The 22,728-nt window shown below is 40.9% G+C and overlaps 1 protein-coding gene across 1 annotated transcript; it reads left to right on the top strand.

The window, feature by feature from the left end:
* Nucleotides 1-8,189: 8,189 nt before the first annotated feature.
* LOC124133540 (glutamyl-tRNA(Gln) amidotransferase subunit A, mitochondrial-like) lies at nt 8,190-21,180 on the top strand. The gene is made up of 10 exons (XM_046497972.2): nt 8,190-8,280; nt 9,975-10,134; nt 12,335-12,530; nt 13,883-14,098; nt 15,569-15,744; nt 16,441-16,553; nt 17,752-17,944; nt 19,404-19,521; nt 19,779-19,984; nt 20,780-21,180. Exons 1-10 carry the CDS (start codon nt 8,257-8,259, stop codon nt 20,977-20,979), a joined length of 1,602 nt encoding a protein of 533 aa, XP_046353928.2. The 5' UTR covers nt 8,190-8,256; the 3' UTR covers nt 20,980-21,180.
* The last annotated feature ends 1,548 nt before the right edge of the window (nt 21,181-22,728 follow it).

Raw genomic sequence — 22,728 nt, 5'->3', positions numbered from 1 at the left:
GTGGGAGGAAAGCCCGTCTCAGTGATGCAGGCCTCAGACGTTTACCACTTCGGTGAAACCCACGAGCACGGGTATGGTGCTGACAAACCTAGAAACATAATCGGGGCGAATCGGGGTCCATATACAAGAAATGCATTGCCAATAGTACATTGCATATGTGAAACACTTTACATGGATTTTACGACGTCATGTCTTCTTTTGTATGAATAATATACATGATATTGCAGTTTTAATAACTCATCCTGAGTTGTACACAACAAACTTTCGAATTTATATATAGTTGGAAATTTCTAATGCAATTCTGGCAAAACAACTTATACGCAGTTCAGTGTAATGTTTACAGAGCAATACGAAATGATATTCATCTTGAACAGACATATTGCAAACAGGACACATACGTAAACATGATTCAATAGATTGACATCTACCCTCGTTCTGTCGTAAAGGTAAAACATTACATCTTAATTTAAATAAAAACACTGCGTACATGTTTGCTATTGTAAATACTCAAATATCTTTCAGGTTCAATCAGTGTTTTGTTTTCTTTATACATCATATATCGGGTACTACTGTTGAGTGTTGACATCCAGTTTAGACCAAATTCATCTACAAGACATGTTTTAAATACCCCAATGAAAGCTGTATTGTCCCCATAGACTTGTTTAACCATACAAATCCCAAACCATGCGAAAGTAAAATGTTACGAACAGATGCTACCCGAGAATTATGACCAATGTTGTCGAAATACATCAACATGTTATATATATACTTTTCTTGGGATACGCCCTTTGTGAATTCTGGTTAATTTTAACCAATACTTTATAATACAGACCTGCGCATTGACATTCACCGTAGGGAATGGCATTTGGCGTTTGTTTTCCCACCTTGAAAAAAACTTTTACATGCCAAAAGATGAACTCGTATTGGTAATACCTGTGTATCAAATATTTTAAAATATACTTTTGGATCAATCATTCCTATTTTATTCAACTTTATATTTATTTCCATCAAAGCCCGTTTTCCATGATTTGCTAGATCAGCAATACACTTTGTCATCTTGAAAGTTGAAGAAAATATTATATACGCGCTATACGAGCCCAACTAAGCCACTTTGTGATTATTTATAAAGATGAAATTGAATCAGTTATTTTTTAATTGGTAATAAGTTTAACAATACCGATACCTTTCTCTAAAGCAAAAGATGAGAAAATGTACAGCTATTTTTCTCTGATATGATTCCTACAGTCACTACCAAACAAAGCAAAGATGAATATGCAGAACTACAAAATTGTTGGAATATATATATAAATACAAAAGAGGCATTTAGTTGCAAAACAGGTAAGAAAAGAGTGTTGATTTTATTAATCAAACCGAGTTTTGATGGTTTGTATTTTGCTGGGACACTGCGGTTGTAAGAACTATTGGTTGCAGTTGAAAACGTTCATTATCTCTGGGCGGTGTGGGTAGCCTCGTGGTTAAAGCTTCCGCTCGTCACGCCGAAAACCAGGATTTGATGCCCCGCATGGGTACGATGTGTGAAGCCCATTTCTGGTGTTTCCCGTCGCAATAGCGCTGGAATGTTGTAAAAAGCGGCGTAAAACCATACTCACTCACTCTGACAAACACTGCTAAAATCCGCGAGCACCATCGGAAAACAGTTGCAACATGGTCGACTCTGACAGCGATCAGGGGAATATTTTCAATGGCTACTTCTGGAATAATTATTATATCTTGCCATTCATTAATTTAGCTGAAGATCCGGGGTAGAATCATCTTCCCGAGGCAAGAGAGTTAACTGACTTTAAAAGTCCAGTTTCCACCCTTGCCGAACGAGGCTGCAATTCCTGGGCTCGATCGTAGCGCCACCAGTGGCTGTTACGAGTTATGTCCCTTCTATGCCTCTCCTATGGACCAATCAGATTCCACCTCTCGTATCACTTGCATCTACTTCAAACAGAATGGCGGCGCCCAGTCAAGACGATCTGATCGACAATCAATATCTATATTGAGATAAAACGGGTCTTACGTCACGAAGTGCATCAAATCACGTGAGCACTTTGATTAAAAACATGAAAAGACATAGAAAATATCTGTTGAAAACGAGTTAGCGGTGCACATGCTTTGCAAATCCTGCAATCGACGGACATCCGCACGACAGTTTACGAACCGGATTTCGATTTCGTGGCACGCTTTTGATTGGACTATGCATAGACTCGTTAGTCCAGCCAAAATGTAACTCCATAATACCGACCTAGTTCGGCAAGGGTGGAAACTGGACTTTTATAGTCTCGGGAAGATGGGGTAGAATATGTCTTCATGCTTGCCGCAAAAGACGACTGTGCTTGTCGCAAGAGGCGACTAACGGCATCGGGTGGTCAGGCTGCTGACTTGGTTGATGCATGTCATCGTATCCCATCTGCGTACATCGATGCTCATGTTGTCAATCACTGGATTGTCTGGTCCAGACTCGATTATTTACAGACCGCCGTCATATAGCAGGAATATTGCTGAGTGCGGCGTTAAACAACAAACAAACAAACAAACATCAAATAGTCTCTGATAACACAACCAGTAACCTAACACAGGAAATTCAGGAATGTGTGCACCTGGACAAAGGATGGTCCATCTATCTGTTTCTGTATATTTCATCATAAGAAGAGTGTGGGAAGGTAGTCTCAGAAGCCTTTCCATATTCATAAGAATTCTCTGTTAAAAGCAGATCTACGATTCCGATTATATCATGATCATGTGTTCATGAATCACTATCAAATAGTAGTGATACCAGGTGTTCGTGGAAAGGTGATAGAATCCTGCCTCATTGGTAGCACCCGTAACAAACACACGCAAAGGCAAGTTAATTGTTCACCTGGAAAACCACGGGAACGGACATCCATATGAAGCAATACTCTTACGTGATGAGGGCTTACTGCCTGAAGACAGTGACTTTGATCGATCATCCCTGCAATCGTGTCGCATGGATGTACCGAAGCCTGTGTAATTGCGAGCCCTGGGGACTCGGTAATGAATGCTGGGGTCCTGGGAATATATTCGGGTACCAGCTAAGTGACCGACTGTACCAACAGCAAAAAAACATACAAATTATGTGTAAGGCCTTTTGCTTCTGTCAGAAAGGGATTTTCTTGTTTGAAACGAAATCTATTAACTAAAGACATCTGAGTGAGTGAGTTGGGGTTAACGCCGCTTTTAACAGTATTCCAGTCATATCGCGGCGTGCCAGCTTAATGTGGGAGGAAAGCCCGAACTGATGCAAGTCTCAGACGTTTACCACTTCGGTGAACCCACGAGCACGGGTATGGTGCTGACAAACCTAGAAACATAATTGGGGCGAACCGGGACTAGAACCCACAATAATAGGTTTCTGGCATGCCCAAGGGACGCAACTCTGCACAGCAAATCGCGACTGGGGCACCCGTGCCCCCTCCAATCTCTAACACAAATGAGTTCTCAGATAGGAACCGTAACTTTATACGATCTGTGACATATTTGAGATAGTTTCGAAAATGTATCTGATCTTAAACTTGAGATATCTTATCTTTGAACGTAAGTTGTTTAGATTAATCGTATCTGAGATCTAACGTAACTAATGTTATATATGGGATAACGCTTTCTTGGTAAAGTACAGATTCTCGTACTTGTTTGGGGTTGAGTCCCGTCTGGGATTCGAACCCACACCGTCAGAGTGAGGCACCAAATCTCCAGCAAACAAATTAGCACGGCTCCCACTTTCTAAATGGCATTGTGTATTCATAGCTTTCTGCCATGGGAGCCGTTTCAATTTACACTTGTCAGAGGGGTACACTAAGTACGTGATCTAGACTACCAGTTGTCGGACTTTCATTTTTGTGGAATCCTCGTTGGCTGAGTGGGTTAGATCGCTGACTTTGTGTGCTGGCGCCTCACTCTGGCGGTGTGGGTTCTAATGAGTTGATCTCTAATGTTTCAGCTCCAGTTATGATGCACCACTTCATTTTATGAGTTGGTCTCGAGTGTTGTAGCTCTAGTTGTGACACGTCACTTCATATAATGAGTTGGTCTCGAGTGTTGTAGCTCTAGTTGTGACAAGTCACTTCACATTATGAGTTGGTCTCGAGTGTTGTAGATCTAGTTGTGACACGTCACTTCATATAATGAGTTGGTCTCGAGTGTTGTAGCTCTAGTTGTGACAAGTCACTTCACATTATGAGTTGGTCTCGAGTGTTGTAGCTCTAGTTGTTACACGTCACTTCATATAATGAGTTGATCTCCAATGTTTCAGCTCCAGTTGAGATATCTCCTGTCTAGGGCCGTGACGGGTAACTCGGGTACTCGGGTCAGGTGGTTCTGAGTAGGACCTGGTTTCCCAATCGGACATTTTGAACCTATCTCTCGAGACCTACAGTGGGTACCCGGGTAGGGTTTGGTAATAAGAGGGTGGGTACCCGTGTAGTAACTTTGGCCTCGTCCCAGCCCTACTCATGTTATAATGCGCTGGTCTCTAATATTTTAGCTTCAGTTGAGATGTACCACTGCCTATAGTATAATGAGATGTTCGTTAATGTTTTAGCTCCAGGTGAGAAGCACCACCTCCTAGTTTAATGTTATGCCCTCTAATGTTTCAGATCCAGTTTAGATGGGCCAAATCCTATTATTATTATGTGTTATTTAATGTTTGAGCTTCAGTTAAGACGCGCCACTTCCTACTATTATGAGCTGTTTTTTTATGATTCGAATCCTGTTGAGACGCATCACTCAGAGGAAGCAGATTATTTTCCCAGACAGAATCATTTCCTTCAATATAATGAGTTGGTCGCTATAGTGTTGTAGCTCCTGTTGTCACACGCCATTTCATATAATGACTTGGTCTCTAATGTTTCAGCTGCAGTTGCGATGCACCACTTCATATAATGAGTTGTTCTCTAATGTTTCAGCCCTAGTTGTGAGCACCACTTCATATAATGAGTTGGTCTGAAATGATTCAGCTCCCCATTCGTATTCTCTCATCATGGTCTTCAGACATATATTCAGCATGTAAACATCATCTAACCACCATCAACCTTCAAGACTTCAAGCTACTGTTATCCAACACCACTAAAGTTCCTTATTCTGCCTGACCCCCTGCCTACTGCCACACTTTTTTCTTATCGATTCATCTTTTTCTGCAGGGGTAAATATACCCCCCGCCCTTCTATCCACATCCAATTTCTCCACCCCGACAATTATGATTTCCCAGGCCTCTCCCCCCACCCAATTACCCCGCCATTCTGGACTAGACCTGGAATCAATCACTCCCTCCCAGCCCATCAGTAAGCACCGCCGCCCCCCCCCCCCCCCCCCCCGAATGTTCCGAGAAGTGGATAAAGTATCACCTTCTGCATTCATGGTGAAGTGTTAGAATGAGTTGCGGGTGCTGTCCACACCCAATGATACCCCAGTTACCGTAGAAAGGCAGTTGTGGTGTCAGCTGAGGTCGTCTGGAAGTCTGATCTCTATAGCACATATACTGGTAGATATTAAAAGCTCTCAGCTTCAGGTTCAAAGGAAGAGATACATTGACTCTGTTGGCCATTATTTAGCACAATATTCAGTGAAAAGATTTCGTGTTATGGACCTCTGTTGTGCATACCCGTTCCGGCAAGTAACTTTTGTAGATTTTATAACGATTTGCGTATAACAACCAAAGGTTCATTGCGAAAACAAAATCAAGACTAGTCTATATTGGAATAAACCACCTCCAGTGACGATGATTTAGTCTTTAATGTTTTAGATCCAGTTCAGACGTGCAAAATCCTAATTTAATGAGTTGGACTGGACTTTCAATGTTTCAGATCCATTTGAGAAACGCCACTTCCTTGTATAAACAGTTGGTCTCTTATATTTCAGCTCCGTTGTCGTGCCACTGCATATGATTAGTCAGTCTCCAGTGTTGTAGCTCCAACTGTGACGCGCCACTTCATGTAATGAGTTCATCTCTAATGTTTCAGCTCCATTTGTGATGCACAGCTTCATATAATGAGTTGGTCTCTAATGTTTCAGCTCCGGTTGAGACGAGCCACTTCATATAATGAGTTGGTCTCTATGGTTTCAGGTCCAGTTGTGACGCGCCACTTCCTATAATGAGTTGTTCTTATATGTTTCAGATCCAGCTGTGACGCGCCACTTCCTATAATGAGTTGTTCTCATATGTTTCAGATCCAGTTGTGACGCGCCACTTCCTATAATGAGTTGTTCTCTAATGTTTCAGATCCAGTGGTGACGCGCCACTTCCTATTATAAGTTGTTCTCATATGTTTCAGATCCAGTTGTGACGCGCCACTTCCTATAATGAGTTGGTCTCTAAGGTTTCAGCTCCAGTTGTGATGCGCCACTTCATATAATGAGTTGGTCTCTAATGTTTGAGCTGCAGATGTGACGCGCCACTTCATATACTGAGTTGGTCTCTAATGTTTCCGCTCAAGTTGTGACACGGCACTTCATATAATGAGGCGATCTGTAATGTTTGAGCTCCTGTTGTTATGCGCCGCTTCATATAATGAGTTGGTCTCTAACGGGATCGGGTGGTCAGGCTCGCTGACTTGGTTGATGCAAGTCATCGTATCCCAATTACGTGGATCGATGCTCATGATGTCAATCACTGGATTGTCTGGTCCAGACTCGATTATTTACAGACCGCCGTCATATAGCTTGAATATTGCTGAGTGCGGCGTTAAACGACAAACAAACAAACAAAACAATATAGAAAGATGGAAACATGCAATTCATTGGTGAAGTTAAACTACTGATCATATGAATCATATCATAGTAGCATCAAGCGAAATAATCTTTTGCTAATTTGGTTGATAAGATTATTTGATCAGAAAAAAATGCTTTATAATACCAGAACACACCGATATATATATCTATGTTATCTCTGTTATATATATTATAGTTTATGTAATGATATTTGATGATGATTGATGACAAGCAATAATTGAATACACTTATGAAATTCAATTCCGATAATGAGTTGAATTTGAATGAAATTGATGCATGTATATGACCTTTAAATTACTTAATTAGCGTCTCTAATGACGGAAAAATTGGTATTAAAAACTACACTATACTCATTTCACTACCATGCACATAGTTCTATACGGCTACTTGACCTGTTTATTTGGCACGCTTGATGATATTATAGGTGGGAATAATTGAATATGAGATTGTATAATGTTAGTGCATTCCTAGCCGGAAGTAAACTTCTTTGGAGAAAGTGTCGTCTGCCACAGCTTGCTGCAGAGACATGAGGCAAAACATTATACAGCCGTCCTCGTCGGGGGTTTGGGGGTGCGGTTTAGAGAGAAGGCTGGGGGAATTATGCATATAATACAAATTTGGTAACTTTTGTTATAATATTGTCGTTAGGTTTTCAGGTTTTGATTGTGGGAACATCAACGCAAACATACATAATACTCCAGAATAGTCTACCACTGTACGCTGCCGGTTACTGACAGCTAGATCAGATAATAAGTAACGTGTAAATATCTTATTTAGGAAGACCCAGAGTGGAGAAATGAAATAAAAACGCATAATTGAATTCAATAGAAAAACACTGGGACATGTATGCTGAAACAGAAAAGTGTACTTAAATATGTACTTAAATATAGGTGGTGAGAGGGGATGGTCGGGAAAATACAGGAAAATAATTCTAGTTCTAGCCTGTTTGGAGAAGATTTGAAAAGAGTTCAATTTAACTATAATCCCCCACTGAAAAGACTTTCTTGGCCTTACGCTATAGTTTACTTTCGAACCAACAGTATTATATGAATGGACATGGTGATATATACCAGCTAGTATGTACTAGACAATTAATGGAACATGTGAATAAGTACAATAATAAGACCCCCCAAAAATGTCGCAAATGCTTTGGGAAAGCCTGTGTTAGTCTGTCTCTGACCCCCGGTTCTAGCAGATAATGGACAGTCTCGCCACAACACAGCTGCTGCTTGAAAGGGGATATACACAATAACACAGTGATGTGGGTCAGCTCACTGACACTTTTTACAGGCACGTGTGCCGATCAGTGGCATAAGCCTTCTACATATGCATAAGAAATCTCCAGAAATAATATTCATATTGACCAGCGTCACGCAGGAATTATTAACTTTCCTTCCCCAGAGATTATGCTACAAACTCAATACAGCGCTATTAACGTACGCCACTTTAGAAGGTTCACTTATCGCTGAGGGGAGCTTGATGTGACCTCTGACCCAAACCGGAACCATGCTGTCATTAACGATCAGAGAGGTTGGCAATGTCATTTTTTATTAATTTATCAGATATCTGCCGCATTAAGCCCAATTTTATACTTTAAGCGTATGCTGATTAGATTTCCCCACGAAAAGGATTTGCTAATTTTGATGTCACTTGTCATTTGGACCAGATTGTTTCGAATGTGGGCTCGACCTGTCGTCAATCTTCTGTAAAAAGCATTTGTATTCCACAGACAGTATTCTCAGATTGTCCCTGCATCTGGTAACATGCGTAAGCACGAATGTGCCGGTGTACGTAGACTAACGCTAAGTCAAACGCTAAGTCAAACGCTAAGTCAAACGCTAAGTCAAACGCAAAATTATATGATTTTGACAAAAACAAACAACTAGTAAAATCTACATATAAAATGAGAAGGAGCCCTGTGAGATCGGAAATACTGAACATCAGGAAAATCTGGCCTTGCTTTATTTAGGACTATAGCATTACAGTTTGGGTTTGGGCAGCAGGGTGTATAATATGGTTCATCGACTGTCAGACACACTACGGTGTATGCATCTTTGGTTTAGAGAAACTATTGAGTCAAATCACGTCTTTATTCCCTTATTATTAGGGCTCTGGCCCAGAGTGTGTGTTATGAGCATAAATATGAATTACATGAAACACCCCTATTACATATGGATACAACTGCCTTTGTGGTCCAGTGGATTGAGCGCCTGCATGGAAGGTTGTGGGTTCAAGATATTAAAAGTTGGTACATGTTACTCTGCCTGGTGCTTGGCAGTAAGAGGCTAAAACAAGGACTGGTCGTCTCAGAGTCAGTATACTGTGTCTGAGTTGGGTATTCAGGTTAAACTGTGGCATGGTAGCTCAGTGGGCAAGCACTATAAACTTGGCATTAGTACAAGCAGCCACTAACACACTCACAGTGCATGCACGTCGCTATATAAGTGCAATAATCTTTAACACGACGTTAAACCCCATTTCACCTCACCTCCCATATGGACGCAAAGACCTTCAATCAAAACATGCAAAAAGGCACCACGCAGTAGTCAGTTATCTCCCTTTGACTGTTGACATGGTTAAGACTGAGTTATAGAGAAAATGTGAGTTGGGAGTAACCAGATGTGATTCACTTGAATGAATGTTTGGTAGGACTACACATGCTGTGTATTTACTGAAGTAGAGAAGCTAAACAACATACATAGCGATCTTCTTCATCTGTAGGTACTTGGGGACAATAAAAAGATGTGTGGCAAGATATGATACAACCAGACACCATATAATAGAGGGACGACCCTCTAGTTTATGCCCAAAACCATCAGTGCTGCAGCTTGCACTGTGCAGCCTGTCCGGAAGCGAGCAGAAACGCGTTCACTGCAGTCATCGTGGTCGCCTAGTTTTCCCATGCAACATGCTTGTCGTAAGAGGTGACTAACGGAATCAGGTGGTCAGGTCGCTGATTTGGTTGATGCATGTCATCGGTCCAATTGCGTGGATTGATGTTCATGATGTCAATCACTGGATAGTCTGGTCCAGACTCGATTATTTACAGACCGCCGTCATATAGTTTGAATACTGCTGAGTGCAGCGTTAAACAACAAACAAACACACATTCCTAAGACGAATCTCACTGTTCCTATAAACAATACTCTGAATAAAATGGTCATGCCTTTGGTAAAGACAGAGTCCATTATGCCCATGCTCAAGTTTTGATTGCCATTATTCAGATTCTCACACATTTGAAAGATGGAAGGATCTCTGCCAAAGATTTATGTGAAAAATGCCTGGAGCGATCACACCAAGCAAAGGAGCTCAACTTCCTCATCAGTGAAACCAGGGAGCTGGCTCAGATGTCTGCTGCAGACTCGGACAACAGACTGGACAAAAGTAAAAACATAATGAAATGAATTGAGCCTATTCCATGCTTTCCTGTTACAGGCTGATAATTTTGCATTGCAAGGCCTGTCCTGAATAGTCTTTGAGCATGTGTTTATGAATCACTATCAAATAGTAATGATACCAGGTGTTCGCAAAAGGTGAGTGTATCCTGCCCCACCGGTGGCACCCGTCACAAACACATGCAAAGGCAAGTCAATTGTTAACCCCAAAACTATGTAAACATATGGTACAAGTCAAAATAGGCAATTGCATCAGACTTCATTTTTGTCAATAAGAAAATTTGTGTAGAAGCTACTTCTGGTCTCTCCTTGAAAAATCAAATGCTCCCATTTGAGTCTTACATGCCTGAAACCGTAACAAATTGAACAGAGTCACATAAAGTCTACCTCATTTTCATAAACAAATTGCAGGCTTGTGTTTGTCAGGTCATATGTGATATGATGGCCGTTTGGCATGGGAAAAAACTTTAATTTTGGGAAGCTTGCCTTGAAAAGACCTTTAAGATATTGTGTCTGAAATTCTGTACAAACCATGTGTCATCTTATGACATTAGTCTTTGTGAGGAATTCAAAATTCCTGAAAACCAAGAATTTTGAACAAGATCACGTGAATGCAAGACTTGCCCATTCCACAAACCATTCTCCACAAAGCCCTAATATAATGGAGTGATAACATAGCTGAGTGGATTGATGACCTCGTAGAGACCTTAGAACTTAGACCTTGTGGTTCCGGTGTTCATCTCTTGTCATGTTCATCTCTTGCCCGGCTCCGGACTCATTTATTTACATACTGCCGTCATGTATGTGCGAGTACCGGCACATGTCTTGCAGTCCGACTTCGCAGTGTTTTTTGCCTTTCACTTCCTGGTTCGTCTTATCTGCAGGTTATATCATTTTCTCTCGTATTTCAATGGTCAAGTTAGCACCTCGGCTTATCTACGGGGTCGGCTTTTCCGCGGTCATATATGGTAGTTGGAATATTGCTGAGTTTGGCATTAAAAAACAAACAAACAAACAAACAAGATATTATCTGAATATGTACAACAGATCATGGAGCGTAGGCCCCATGTTAGAAGAAGTACCTGTCATCTTTATCATCTTCATCAGTTGTGCATCCTCGATGATGCAGTGTGTAATATCTCCATTCTATTATGATAAAAACCCTGGGCCCATTCACCACCACAGCCATGTTTCAGAGTGAGTGAGTGAGTGACGTCCCCATCTCCATCACGCTTATCACTAACTCGGCAGAACATCTTGTGTTAACGGGCTTGAAATCAACAACCAATCAAAATTCCTCCTCTGAATGCGAGCTCGGCATGATCCCCATTCCAAATCACAACCTTGCATTTGTCCTCCTTTGAAATATTTTATCGAATCGGAAAGTATCGAAAGTAAAGTGTAACTTGACTGGATGACTAATTTTAGAGCTGCGCAGAGCTACAGATAAGCAGTGTATTAAGGAAAAATACCCCAGAAAAATATTCTAAACCCAATAACTTTCAATTAAATTGCATACAGAAACGCATGCATTAAATGAAAAACTATATATCCAATAAAGCTTTTTCAGCAGGCATGCAAAGGAAATAATTTCCGAAACACAATTACGAGCTAATTTACTTTCCAAGTCAAGCCTATATATTTAGAACATTATTTCATTTTTTTTAAATCTTAAAATGTTCTCTAATTTTTTGAAAAACCCAAAAGAGTGATAAATAAATGAGTGAAAAAATATTGGTTACCCAATGAAAAATGTAATAACCCAATTAAAATAGAAACCCTAGAGTAAAAAAACTCAATTGCTCAAAAAGTTATCTGGAGCTCTGGCTGTGATACTCGAACCAGTCTCAGATGAAGCGATGGCGGAGAATGGCTCCAGGGTGTTTATCACAATGGAGATGTGATACTCTGGATAATCCAGGATGTTTTTTGTGTAAATTGATTTTCTGTAAATACAACTCATCCAATATGCAGAATCTTGAACCGGGGTGTACCCGATATGAGTACAATGTGTGAAGCCCATTTCTGGTTCCCTCTGCCATGATATCGCTTGAATATTAGCATACTAGCATACTAGCACACTCACTCACTCACTCACTCACTCACTCACTCACTCACTCACTCACTCGCTCGCTCGTACTTTAATTGAAAGAAAGCCTTTGTTTTATTCTGATTGACCATACTTTCAGAACTGCCACCTCGTAACCTGGAGGGTGTGCCAATGGTTTTCAAGGACAACTACTGTATGAAGGGCATCCCGACTACGTGTGCATCTCGAATGTTGTCCAACTTTTCACCGCCTTACAATGCTACTATGGTGCAGCGGACAACAGCGGCGGGAGCTGTCATCGTCGGTAAAGCCAACATGGACGAGTTTGCCATGGGGTAATACAATCAGCGTCTTCTCGAAAAAGAACCTCTGTCAATATCAGTCCTAGAAAGTATGGTACAAATCTTTGAAAACCGTCAGACCCACCTTGCGCGAACTATGACCGACCAATGGAATGAGTCACAAGAAGTCGACATTAGCCAATCAGAAGGCAGCTTTCTTGTGCTTTACGACACTAATTTCAAATTGGCGACTATGCTTCTAAACATATTTTGACAAATTCTCGATTAAAAATTTGAAACTCTAACAAAAGAACATTCTGGAATGGCTAATAGATGGTCTAGATTGTATGGATTCAGTCGTTAAGCCCGTAACTATTGTTCGGAATACCCCGTGTTAACATTTTCGAGGTTGCATGATTTGAAATCACATTCCGACTGTCACTTTCCTGATCTGGTAAGCGACACTCTGATTGGTCGAATGAAAGGTCGTTCTGACATGACCCATAATGGGATGTCCTCAGATCGAGAACTAAGATCTGATTTTAATGAGATTTGATTGAAAACTGACTTTGTATACTAACTCACAGATGTGTATCATTCTAGCAGTAATGATGATACTAATTGAAAAGACTATAGTGATTTTGTACACAAATGACAATGTTTGCTGCTATGTGGGGAGTAGACACTGGGTAAGGAGATCAGTCTTGTATGTGGTAGACAGTTGAAACAAAGGATGCAGATGAAAGATTAGACAGGGGAAAAGTTGACTTACAGATGTTGACTTACAGATGTTGACTTACAGATGTTGACTTACAGATGTAGACATACAGATGTTGACTTACAGATGTTGACATAAAGATGTTGACATACAGATGTTGACTTACAGATGTTGACTTGCAGATGTTGACATACAGATGTTGACATACAGATGTTGACTTTCAGATGTTGACATACAGATGTTGACTTACAGATGTTGACTTGCAGATGTTGACATACTGATGTTGACTTAAAGATGTTGACATACAGATGTTGACTTGCAGATGTTGACATAAAGATGTTGACTTACAGATGTTGACATAGAGATGTTGACTTACAGATGTTGACTTACAGATGTTGACATACAGATGTTGACTTACAGATGTTGACTTACAGATGTTGACTTACAGATGTTGACTTACAGATGTTGACATACAGATGTTGACTTACAGAAGTTGACTTACAGATGTTGACTTACAGATGTTGACATACAGATGTTGACTTACAGATGTTGACTTACAGATGTTGACTTACAGATGTTGACTTGCAGAGTTTTTGAGTATGTTGAGCTGTTTTTCACTTATCTTGTTTTGTTTAATAGATGTTTATTAATATTCCTCCCACCACTCACTCACTCACTCTGTGTTCAGGTCAGCCAATGTGGACAGTGTGGCTGGACCGGTCATCAACCCTTGGAAGTACAAGTTCAGAAAGAGGCATGGCAACGAGAGACATCACAGGAGGAACAACCAATCAAAAGACTCTGCCGGTGACCATGTGACCAGTTCCTCATCATCTGATTGGTTCATTGCTGGAGGGAGTTCTGGGGGCAGTGCAGTTGCGGTTGCTGTTGGAGCATGTTATGCGTACGTAAAATGAAATAATTTTGAGAAATTGTTTTCAATGAGTAATTAGGTGAATATCCTTCTGATGAATACAGGGGGGATATTTTTTATTAATATTTAGTTACAGGGGGGATATTTGTTAATTTAGTTATATAGCAGGATAAAACATTCAGGTTTGAAAATGGTTGGATGTACATTTTGAAACCTTGTTTGATATTTGAGTGGGAAATAACTAAATACTGGCAGGACATGAGAAACTCCAAACAGACGGCCTGAAAGCAATGTATGGAGTTCCCATTGGTTTAAGGACCGCAGATTACTTTGACAAGTTGCCTCCCTTAGTTGTGCCGGGATCCACTGTTTCGGGGTTATGATGAGATTGGCTCTTGTTATGAAAGATCATTGATGTTCTGCTATATTATGACGCCTGGGTGATGGATTATCTCCCTTTGACCAGGATAAACAGATACCTGGTATATATCCTGCGGTCAGTGCTGTGTCGTGGGTTTCACAGAAGTGATAAACGTCTGCATTGTGTATTTCTTCCTCTCTAATCAATCTGACACACTTCAAAATTATTACTTCATTTCTAACGTTTGTCATATATCGTGTACTGGTGACTATTTATGACCCAAAGGCTGCCCATGCACTATCCACCTTTGTTGTACAAAAGGAAATGAAATTTGTATATATTTTTTTAATATTATTTTCATGTATTTATATGTTCTGGTTTTTGTGTGCAAAGTTTTAAATTTAGATCTTGTTTTGACTATGCTCTTAAATTCTCTCCAACAACATATTTGGGGTTAGAATAGGTCTTCAGCAACCCATACTTGCCGTAAAAGGCGACTTTGCTTGTTATAAATGATGACTAATGGGATCTGGTGGTTAGGCTCGCTGACTTGGTCGATACATAACATCGTATCCCCATTGCATGGATTGATGCTCATGATGTCAGTCACTGGATTGTCTGGTCCAGACTTGATTATTTATAGACCGCTGTTATATAGCTGGAATATTGCTGAGTGAGGTGTTTAACAACAAGCAAAAGTTTATGCAGCTAGCAATTAGGTTTCCATGTCAACATGCACTTGGTGCAAGTTAAATCAAATTCCTTAAATCTGAATTTCCTTAAACAATCGATCAAATAAAATTCCACCAAAAAATTAATTTCAAAATAGTCATGAAATTGATGTTTTCCATGTATTTGTGTGTATGAAACCAGAGTAGAAGATCTGATTTGTAAAATGTGTTTAAGAGGTGATGGGGTAGCCTAGTGGATAAAGTGTTCGCACTTCACGCCGAAGACCTGGGTTCGATTCCTGACATGGGTACAGTGTGTGAAGCCCATTTCTGGTGTCCCCGGCTGTGACATTGCTGGAATATTGCTAAAAGCGGCGTAAAACCAAACTCACTCAACTCAAAAGTGTTTGATGTTGACTAAGTTATAATGAGACTGGTACACTTATTCATGTATCGTTTATTATCCAGTGCCTTTTCTTCTGACACTGGAGGATCGACACGTAACCCGGCCTCGTACTGTGGTGTGGTTGGACTGAAGCCAACATATGGGCTGACGTCCAGACATGGCCTCATCCCGCTGGTCAACTCCATGGATGTCCCCGGCATCGTCACCAGGACGGTGGACGATGCAGCTACAGTTCTAAGTATGGGAGATTGTGATGTCCTACTTACGTCTGATGTTGGGAAACTGTGCTTTTTTCTCTGTCTTCATCTTCTCAAGGGGCGGTGGGGTAGCCTAGTGGTTAAAGCATTCACTCATCACGTCTAAGACCCGGGTTCGAATTCTTGCATGGATTCGATGTGTGAAGCCCATTTTCCGCTGTACCCTTCTATGATATTGCTGGAATATTGTGAAAAGCGTTGTAAAACCATACTCACTCATCTTCTCAAGGCAAGAGTGTCCACTAGCCTTTTTCAAAGTCAAGTTGAAGTTTTCAACTACCGATAGACTTTGATATAAGCTAGTGGACACTCTTGCCTTGGGAAGATGCTTTATGTAAGACTGTTAACCTGGACTTTTGTTTGTTTGTTTGTTTGACGCCAAACTCGGCGATATACCAGCTGTATGATAGTGTCTTTTAAATTATCTTGCCTGGACAATCAAGTTTTTGATATTGTGAGCAAGAATCCACACTGTCGAGTACGATCAACCAGAATATGTACATGAGTATCCTGTAACCTGCATGTTCGGATATCGCTGACTGGGCCCCCAGTACAGTGCTATCACACGATGAATATCTCTTGGATGGCATTGTGTATTTTGTATTAATCAATGATAAATGTCAACCCGATTTTTATTTTATTTTCCAAGTTAGTAATTATTGTATCCTGTGTTGTAGATGTAGTGGCTGGTCATGACGTTCACGACTCCACCACCGTACGTGACCACTTTGACCCGGTCAGTCTGTCCACTGAGTTCTCAGTCAAGGGACTACATGTTGGCATTCCAAAGGTAAGTAAACTTGAAATGAAATCTATGGCCTACCTGTTTATTTTGTTTTTTTCCTGCATTTCCAATATGAAACCTCTTACTAAGCTCAACTTTTGGTATGAGATCTCAGAAATCCTGTCAAAATCTTCTTATCCAACTTTAAACATGGCAAGGCCACCATGGCGGCCATTTTGAAAATGTCAGTTTTGCTTATTACAGAGATATTTCCGTGGAGATGCTTTGCTGTACTGAAGCTTCTGTTACTATTATTTGCATGTTTTTGTTAACCTTTCACTATCCTCCCTGTTGCATCAGTGAAGGAGGTGCTTGTTGAGAAAGGCCACCTCATCATGACCAGGGTATACTTGAATTAAGGCCCCAAAAGTCCATTCTTTCACAACTGTTGTCAGAACCTATGTGGGCGAGTGAATGTTGTTTAATGCCACCGACAGCAATATTCCAGCTGTATCAAGGCAGCCTGTAAATCTGGACAAGGCAAACCAGCGTATGAAAGCACAAGAACGATCCACACCATCGGTGGACTGTGACACACTCTCAGCCGAAGTCACAGATCATCTGGAATACCTTCGTCAGCCCTTATAACAAGGAATGGCTACTGGGAAACTATTGTTTCACCAGGAGTCCCAAATGTTCTTACTATTATTATAGCTCTCTTTTTTTAGTTCTTAATGCTAGCCCAAATTATTTGCTTAACATTGATTTATTCTACCTCCCCACCCCCACCCCCAGTTCTGAAGACATGTTGAAGTGTACAAGTCTAGGGATGGAAACACCTGATTTTGATTGCTGTACATGCAAGATTGCCAATATTATTTTTATGTTCTGTGTTATATTCTAGCAACATTGATATTTACTACCAGTTTCAATATGGAATCCCCCTAAAGATCCTGGTCAGAATAGGTCTTCAGCAACCCCTGCTTGATGTCACAGGTGACAATGCTTGTCGTGAGAGGCGATTAACGGGGTTGGGTGGTCAGGCTCGCTGACTTGGTTGATGCACGGTCATTGTATCCCAATTGTGAAGATTGCTGCTCATGATGTCAATCATCCAAACTCGATTTACAGACCGCTGTCATATAGCTGGAATATTGCTGAGTGCGGAGTTTAATAAACATCTAACAAACAAACAAAACAATACAGAAAGATGGAAACATGCAATTCATTGGTGAAGTCACAGGTGAAGTTCTGTGTTTTCTAGGAATATTTCGCCCCTGGTACATCACCAGATGTAGTGTTGGCATGGCGACGGGCAGCAGACATGTTGGAGAGGGCGGGTGCCCGGGTGACAGAGGTGTCCCTCCCCCACACACAGTACTCCATCATCTGCTACAACGTCCTCTGCTGCTGCGAGGTGGCCTCCAACATGGCTCGCTACGACGGGATAGAATATGGTAATATTTGTGGCTGAAACAAGGCCATTGTCCAGTGAATAGTATCTCCATTCTATTGTGTTACCCTAGCTGGACCCAATTGCCACCATTTTGATTTGAATGAGTCCTGTTCACATGATGGGTTGCTAAAATTAGCCATTCAATCAAATTACACGGGTCACTCATGATTGCAATAAGCAGTGATATCATCAGTACTCGACTCACCTTGCAGTGTCGTAGCCAGCCGTGGGGGCAGGGGGGGAGCAGTTGCCCCCCTGGATTTTTTTTATAGAAAACAGTTTTATTTGAATCATGAAAATACACGTTGGGGACAAGTGGTACTTGTACAAAAATTTGCACCCCCCCCCCCCCCGTCAAAAAAAAGTTAACTACGGCCTTGCCTTGTGTACCATCTCAGATACAACAGGGATCCTGGGATAGGAACATAGGATAACATCTTTTCCAGAATGGATTTGATTGAATATACTGAGAGCTCACAGACAAGAAGCTACCATTTTGAATGTTAGTATATGCTCACGTTCAGAAAAGGCATTTTGATTGGTTGTTGATTTCAAGCTCATGAGCTGGAAGTGTCTGTGCTAGATTAATGATAAGGGAGATCGAAGCCTCGCTACAGTGGCGAATGGGTCCAGGGTATGTATCATAGGATGGAGATATATTACCCTGTATTATTGAGGATGGAACAAGGCATCATTAAGGATGGGGGTGGTATGTGTTTGTGTGTCCTATGATTCTATGAATCTTGTCACCATTTTTGGAGACTTAACAATGTCGCTAAAGAACTCCCAACACACGACAGTTTGAGTTATAGCGCAATTAAAATAAAGTGATGTTGACAAGAATCATATTGAAATCGTCAAAGACAGGGCGTTATATGTCCAACAAAACGTGAATTAATTCCTAGTTTACTACAGTTCGCATAAGGCTTATGGTAAAATTGAATGAGAGTAGAGCGGAAACGTTCTTATAACAGTGACATCGCTGCATTCATGAAGTCCTATCACAATCATGCCATCGATGGAATGTCGCCACACTTTACAACATGGGGAATTAAACAAAGAAGTAGGGTAACATGTAGAAATTGGGATGTTTTCTTATGGATGAACATTTTGTTCATATGTGGTTAATGTGTTTATAAAAGTTAAATACTAATAATTATAACTGTAAAGATGATGAGTGATTTTTTTCTCTATAGTAAGTAAGAGGTGACTAACAGGATCGTGTGGTCAGACTCGCTGACTTGGTTGATGCATGTTATTGTATTCCAATTGTGTAATTGATGCTCATGATGTCAATCACTGGATTGTCTCGTCCAGACCTATGGATGCCGTGATATAGCTGGAATGTTGCTGAGTGCGGCGTTAAACAACAAACAAACAAACAAATCTCTATGGTAATGTTTATTCAATAAGGGCGTCTAGTGCAACAGAATGCACACCAGCCTCTTTCTATGTTGCAGGTTTGCGAGCCCCCGTTGATGATTCAACTGAAGAACTGTACGCCCAAAGTCGGCGCGAGGGTTTCAACTATGTAGTCCGGTCAAGAATCCTCAGTGGAAACTGGTTTCTTCTGAAGAGGTGACATGACATGACATGTATGCTTGACTGTGATGTATGCTTGACTGTGATGTATGCATGATTGTGATGTATGCTTGACTGTGGTGTATGCTTGATTGTGATGTATGCTTGATTGTGATGTATGCTTGATTGTGATGTATGCTTGATTGTGATGTATGCTTGGGTCACTGACAGGCATTTAGAACCCTTTTACTTTCTGTATGTATGTGTTGTGGGTTGGAAGCAACATGATGTTATATTTCAATGCCTGGTTTCAGAAACTACGAGGACTACTTCATCAAGGCCCAGAGAGTGAGGAGGCTCATCAGTGATGACTTCCAGAAAGTGTTTGCCAGTGGTGTCGATGTCCTGTTGACTCCAACAACGCTCGGTGATGCTCCTCTGTTCCGTGACTATGTCAGCGAGGACAACAGAACTCGCACGGAGCAGCATGACGTGTACACTCAGTCAGCCAACATGGCAGGTAGGTGGCCATGATAGTTCAAAGGATATGGCAGTTTTGACACAGTTTTATCTAGGATTGAGACAGTTTTGCTGTTTGTAGGGCAGGGGAAGCTTTGTGGCAGCTATGTGGCAAGTGGTGGCACGTGGGCCCAGTGTACAGCACACGGGTCACAAACCAGGTGAAATTAAGCAACGTTGATCACCGAGAGTCCTTGGATGGGTGAACATATTTGGCAGCTTGGCTCCTGAGAGTATCTAGGGCTTCGGTCCTGCCCCACACTGAAGCACATGTAACACATGTGGTGTCTCCTTTGGCAAATGACTTTATTTGAAATGTGCCTCTGTTCATTAAGCAGTGAATGGGTACCCGGTAGGATGAGATGGCAAAGTAGCTGTTAACCTTCTCACAGGTTACTTGGGTTGTATACTCCCCAGGGAGCTTAGAATGAAAGTTGAACGCGCACTGATCCATTGACTGGGGTATTAATAAACTTTGAGCATGATATTCAATATGTAAAAAGTGCCATACAATGGACTATTTTTATTATATAATTCATTATGCAGAACTGTGGCAGGCTTTGTGTTGGAGTGGGATGTCCTTGGATGTTTTTGAAAAAAATAATTTATTCCTAACAAAACATTTGTCCTCTCATTTTTACTCTTCCCAGAAAATATATTGTTTGGCTCCTTCTTTATATGTAAAAAAAGATTCTTTTCCCAACAAATATCTAAGGTCTTGACCTGATTATGAAATGGTGCATGCCTCACCACAGGTCTGTTTGTGTCAGTATACCAGAGTTGTCTCCCCTTCCAGGTATTCCCGCGGTCAGTGTCCCGGCCTGCTTGTCCACACAAGGACTTCCAATCGGACTCCAATTCATCGGAAACCATTTTCAGGAACAGAAACTCTTGTCAGTGGCCCAGTGGTTTGAGCAGCAGGTGAACTTTCCTAGTTTGAATCTCGATCATCTGGACGCTGAATCCCCTACAGTAGCTTTAGAACAAGGCCTGTGATTAACATGCAGTACGATTTGGTTTGGTTTGTTGTTTTACGCCGCCGCAATATTCCAGCTATATGACGGTTGTCTGTAAATAATCAAGTCTGGACCAGACAATCCAGTGATTTACATCATGAACATCAATCCACGCAATTGGGATCGATGAAATGCATCAACCAAGTCAGCGAGCCTGACCACCCGATCCCGTTAGTCGCCTCTTACGACAAGCATAGTCACCTTTTACGGCAAGCATGGGTTGCTGAAGACCTATTCTACCCCGGATCTTCATGGGTCACATGCAGTACGAGAGTGAATGTGATATATGTGTGTGGTGTTCTTATAGATGCACAATATTAGTCACTTATTTATGTGCTTATGTTTTTTTGTTTTTGATAGATTGGTACATTTTTATTTAGCAATTGAAGCCAGTTAGGTCACAATAGATATATTATTTATATATTCATCCAGCCGATATCACTTTAGTCTTCCTTACAGACTTCAGAGCAATTTCTTTTAAAATAAAAATGATATTCACTCCCATCCCCTCTTTAGCTCTAAGTTAAGGACTTGAATACTTGTGAGTTTCCTTGCAGAATGATATTTATTTGACCCAATACATCACTCTATTCAGGGACCATCTTCCCGAGGCAAGGGCGTTAACTGACTGTATAAGTCCAGTTCTTTACTTTAAACATACATGACACACGTCCACCTACAAATATTCATGCTTCATGTAAATCACATTAATGGACAGTAAATCATGTTAATGTACACAGATTCTTGTAACTTTTGTTTTCCCAAAATATATGTGAAAAATAAGATTCCTCCTGCCTCGCATTTTGAAACAAGAACGGATGAAAATCTAATAATTGCTTTATTGCGGCCTTAGTGAAAGGCAAGCCAAGTGAATAGTCCTTATTCACACATATGGGGTGGTGGGGTAGTCTCGTGGTTCCAGTGTTATGTTTTCACGCTGAAGTCCGGGTTCGATTCCCACATGGGTACAGTGTGTGAAGTTCATTAATGGTGTTCCCTCTCGCGGTGATATTACAACAACTTCTCTGACAATTCACGTCATATGGAGTTGTAGGAATAATCTCAGAGAATACTCTCTAAGACTTGTTCACAGAATTCTGATCCAGTTTTTGACAACAAAGGACATATTGACAATGTTATTTTTGTCCATAAATCATCCATTTATGTTCCATTATAAAATGTAATATGCATGAAGTATGTGGTTTTCGTAATTACATATTGTATGTTTTGATCCAGTAAGTGAGTGAGTGAGTATGGTTTTACGCCCCTTTTAGCAATATTCCTGCAATATAACGGCGGGGGACACCGGAAATGGGCTTCACACATTATACCCATGTCAGGAAAAGAACCTGGGTCTTCTGCGTCACGAGCGAACGCTTTAACCACTCGGCTACCCGACCGCCCCTGATCCAGTAAGACCTACGACTTTCAGTGTTGTTCTAGTGTTACTGCATGTTTTACATTTAAAACTACAATGCCTTAGAATCATGAGTGAAACGAGAGTGCCGCTAAAATTGTGCATTTGGAATTCTGATCCGATTATAAACATATTTGCAGCGATCATATTTAGAAACAGCCCATTATGGCTATTGATTGGATATCTTCTTTCAAATTGCATTGAGATTTGTGTTGCAATATAATTAAATTTGATTTGCAATGTTATGAATTTTGACCTTGATTCAAGGCTACAAGCTATATAGCCTAATAGTTTGTGTAGCCAAAGGGAAAA

The sequence above is a fragment of the Haliotis rufescens genome, unplaced genomic scaffold, assembly GCF_023055435.1.
Source record: "Haliotis rufescens isolate VD_foot unplaced genomic scaffold, xgHalRufe1.0.p SCAF_5, whole genome shotgun sequence".
Classification (NCBI taxonomy): Eukaryota; Metazoa; Mollusca; class Gastropoda; order Lepetellida; family Haliotidae; genus Haliotis; species Haliotis rufescens.
Note: the sequence above shows the minus strand (reverse complement) of the source record. Positions and strands in the feature narration are given on the sequence as shown.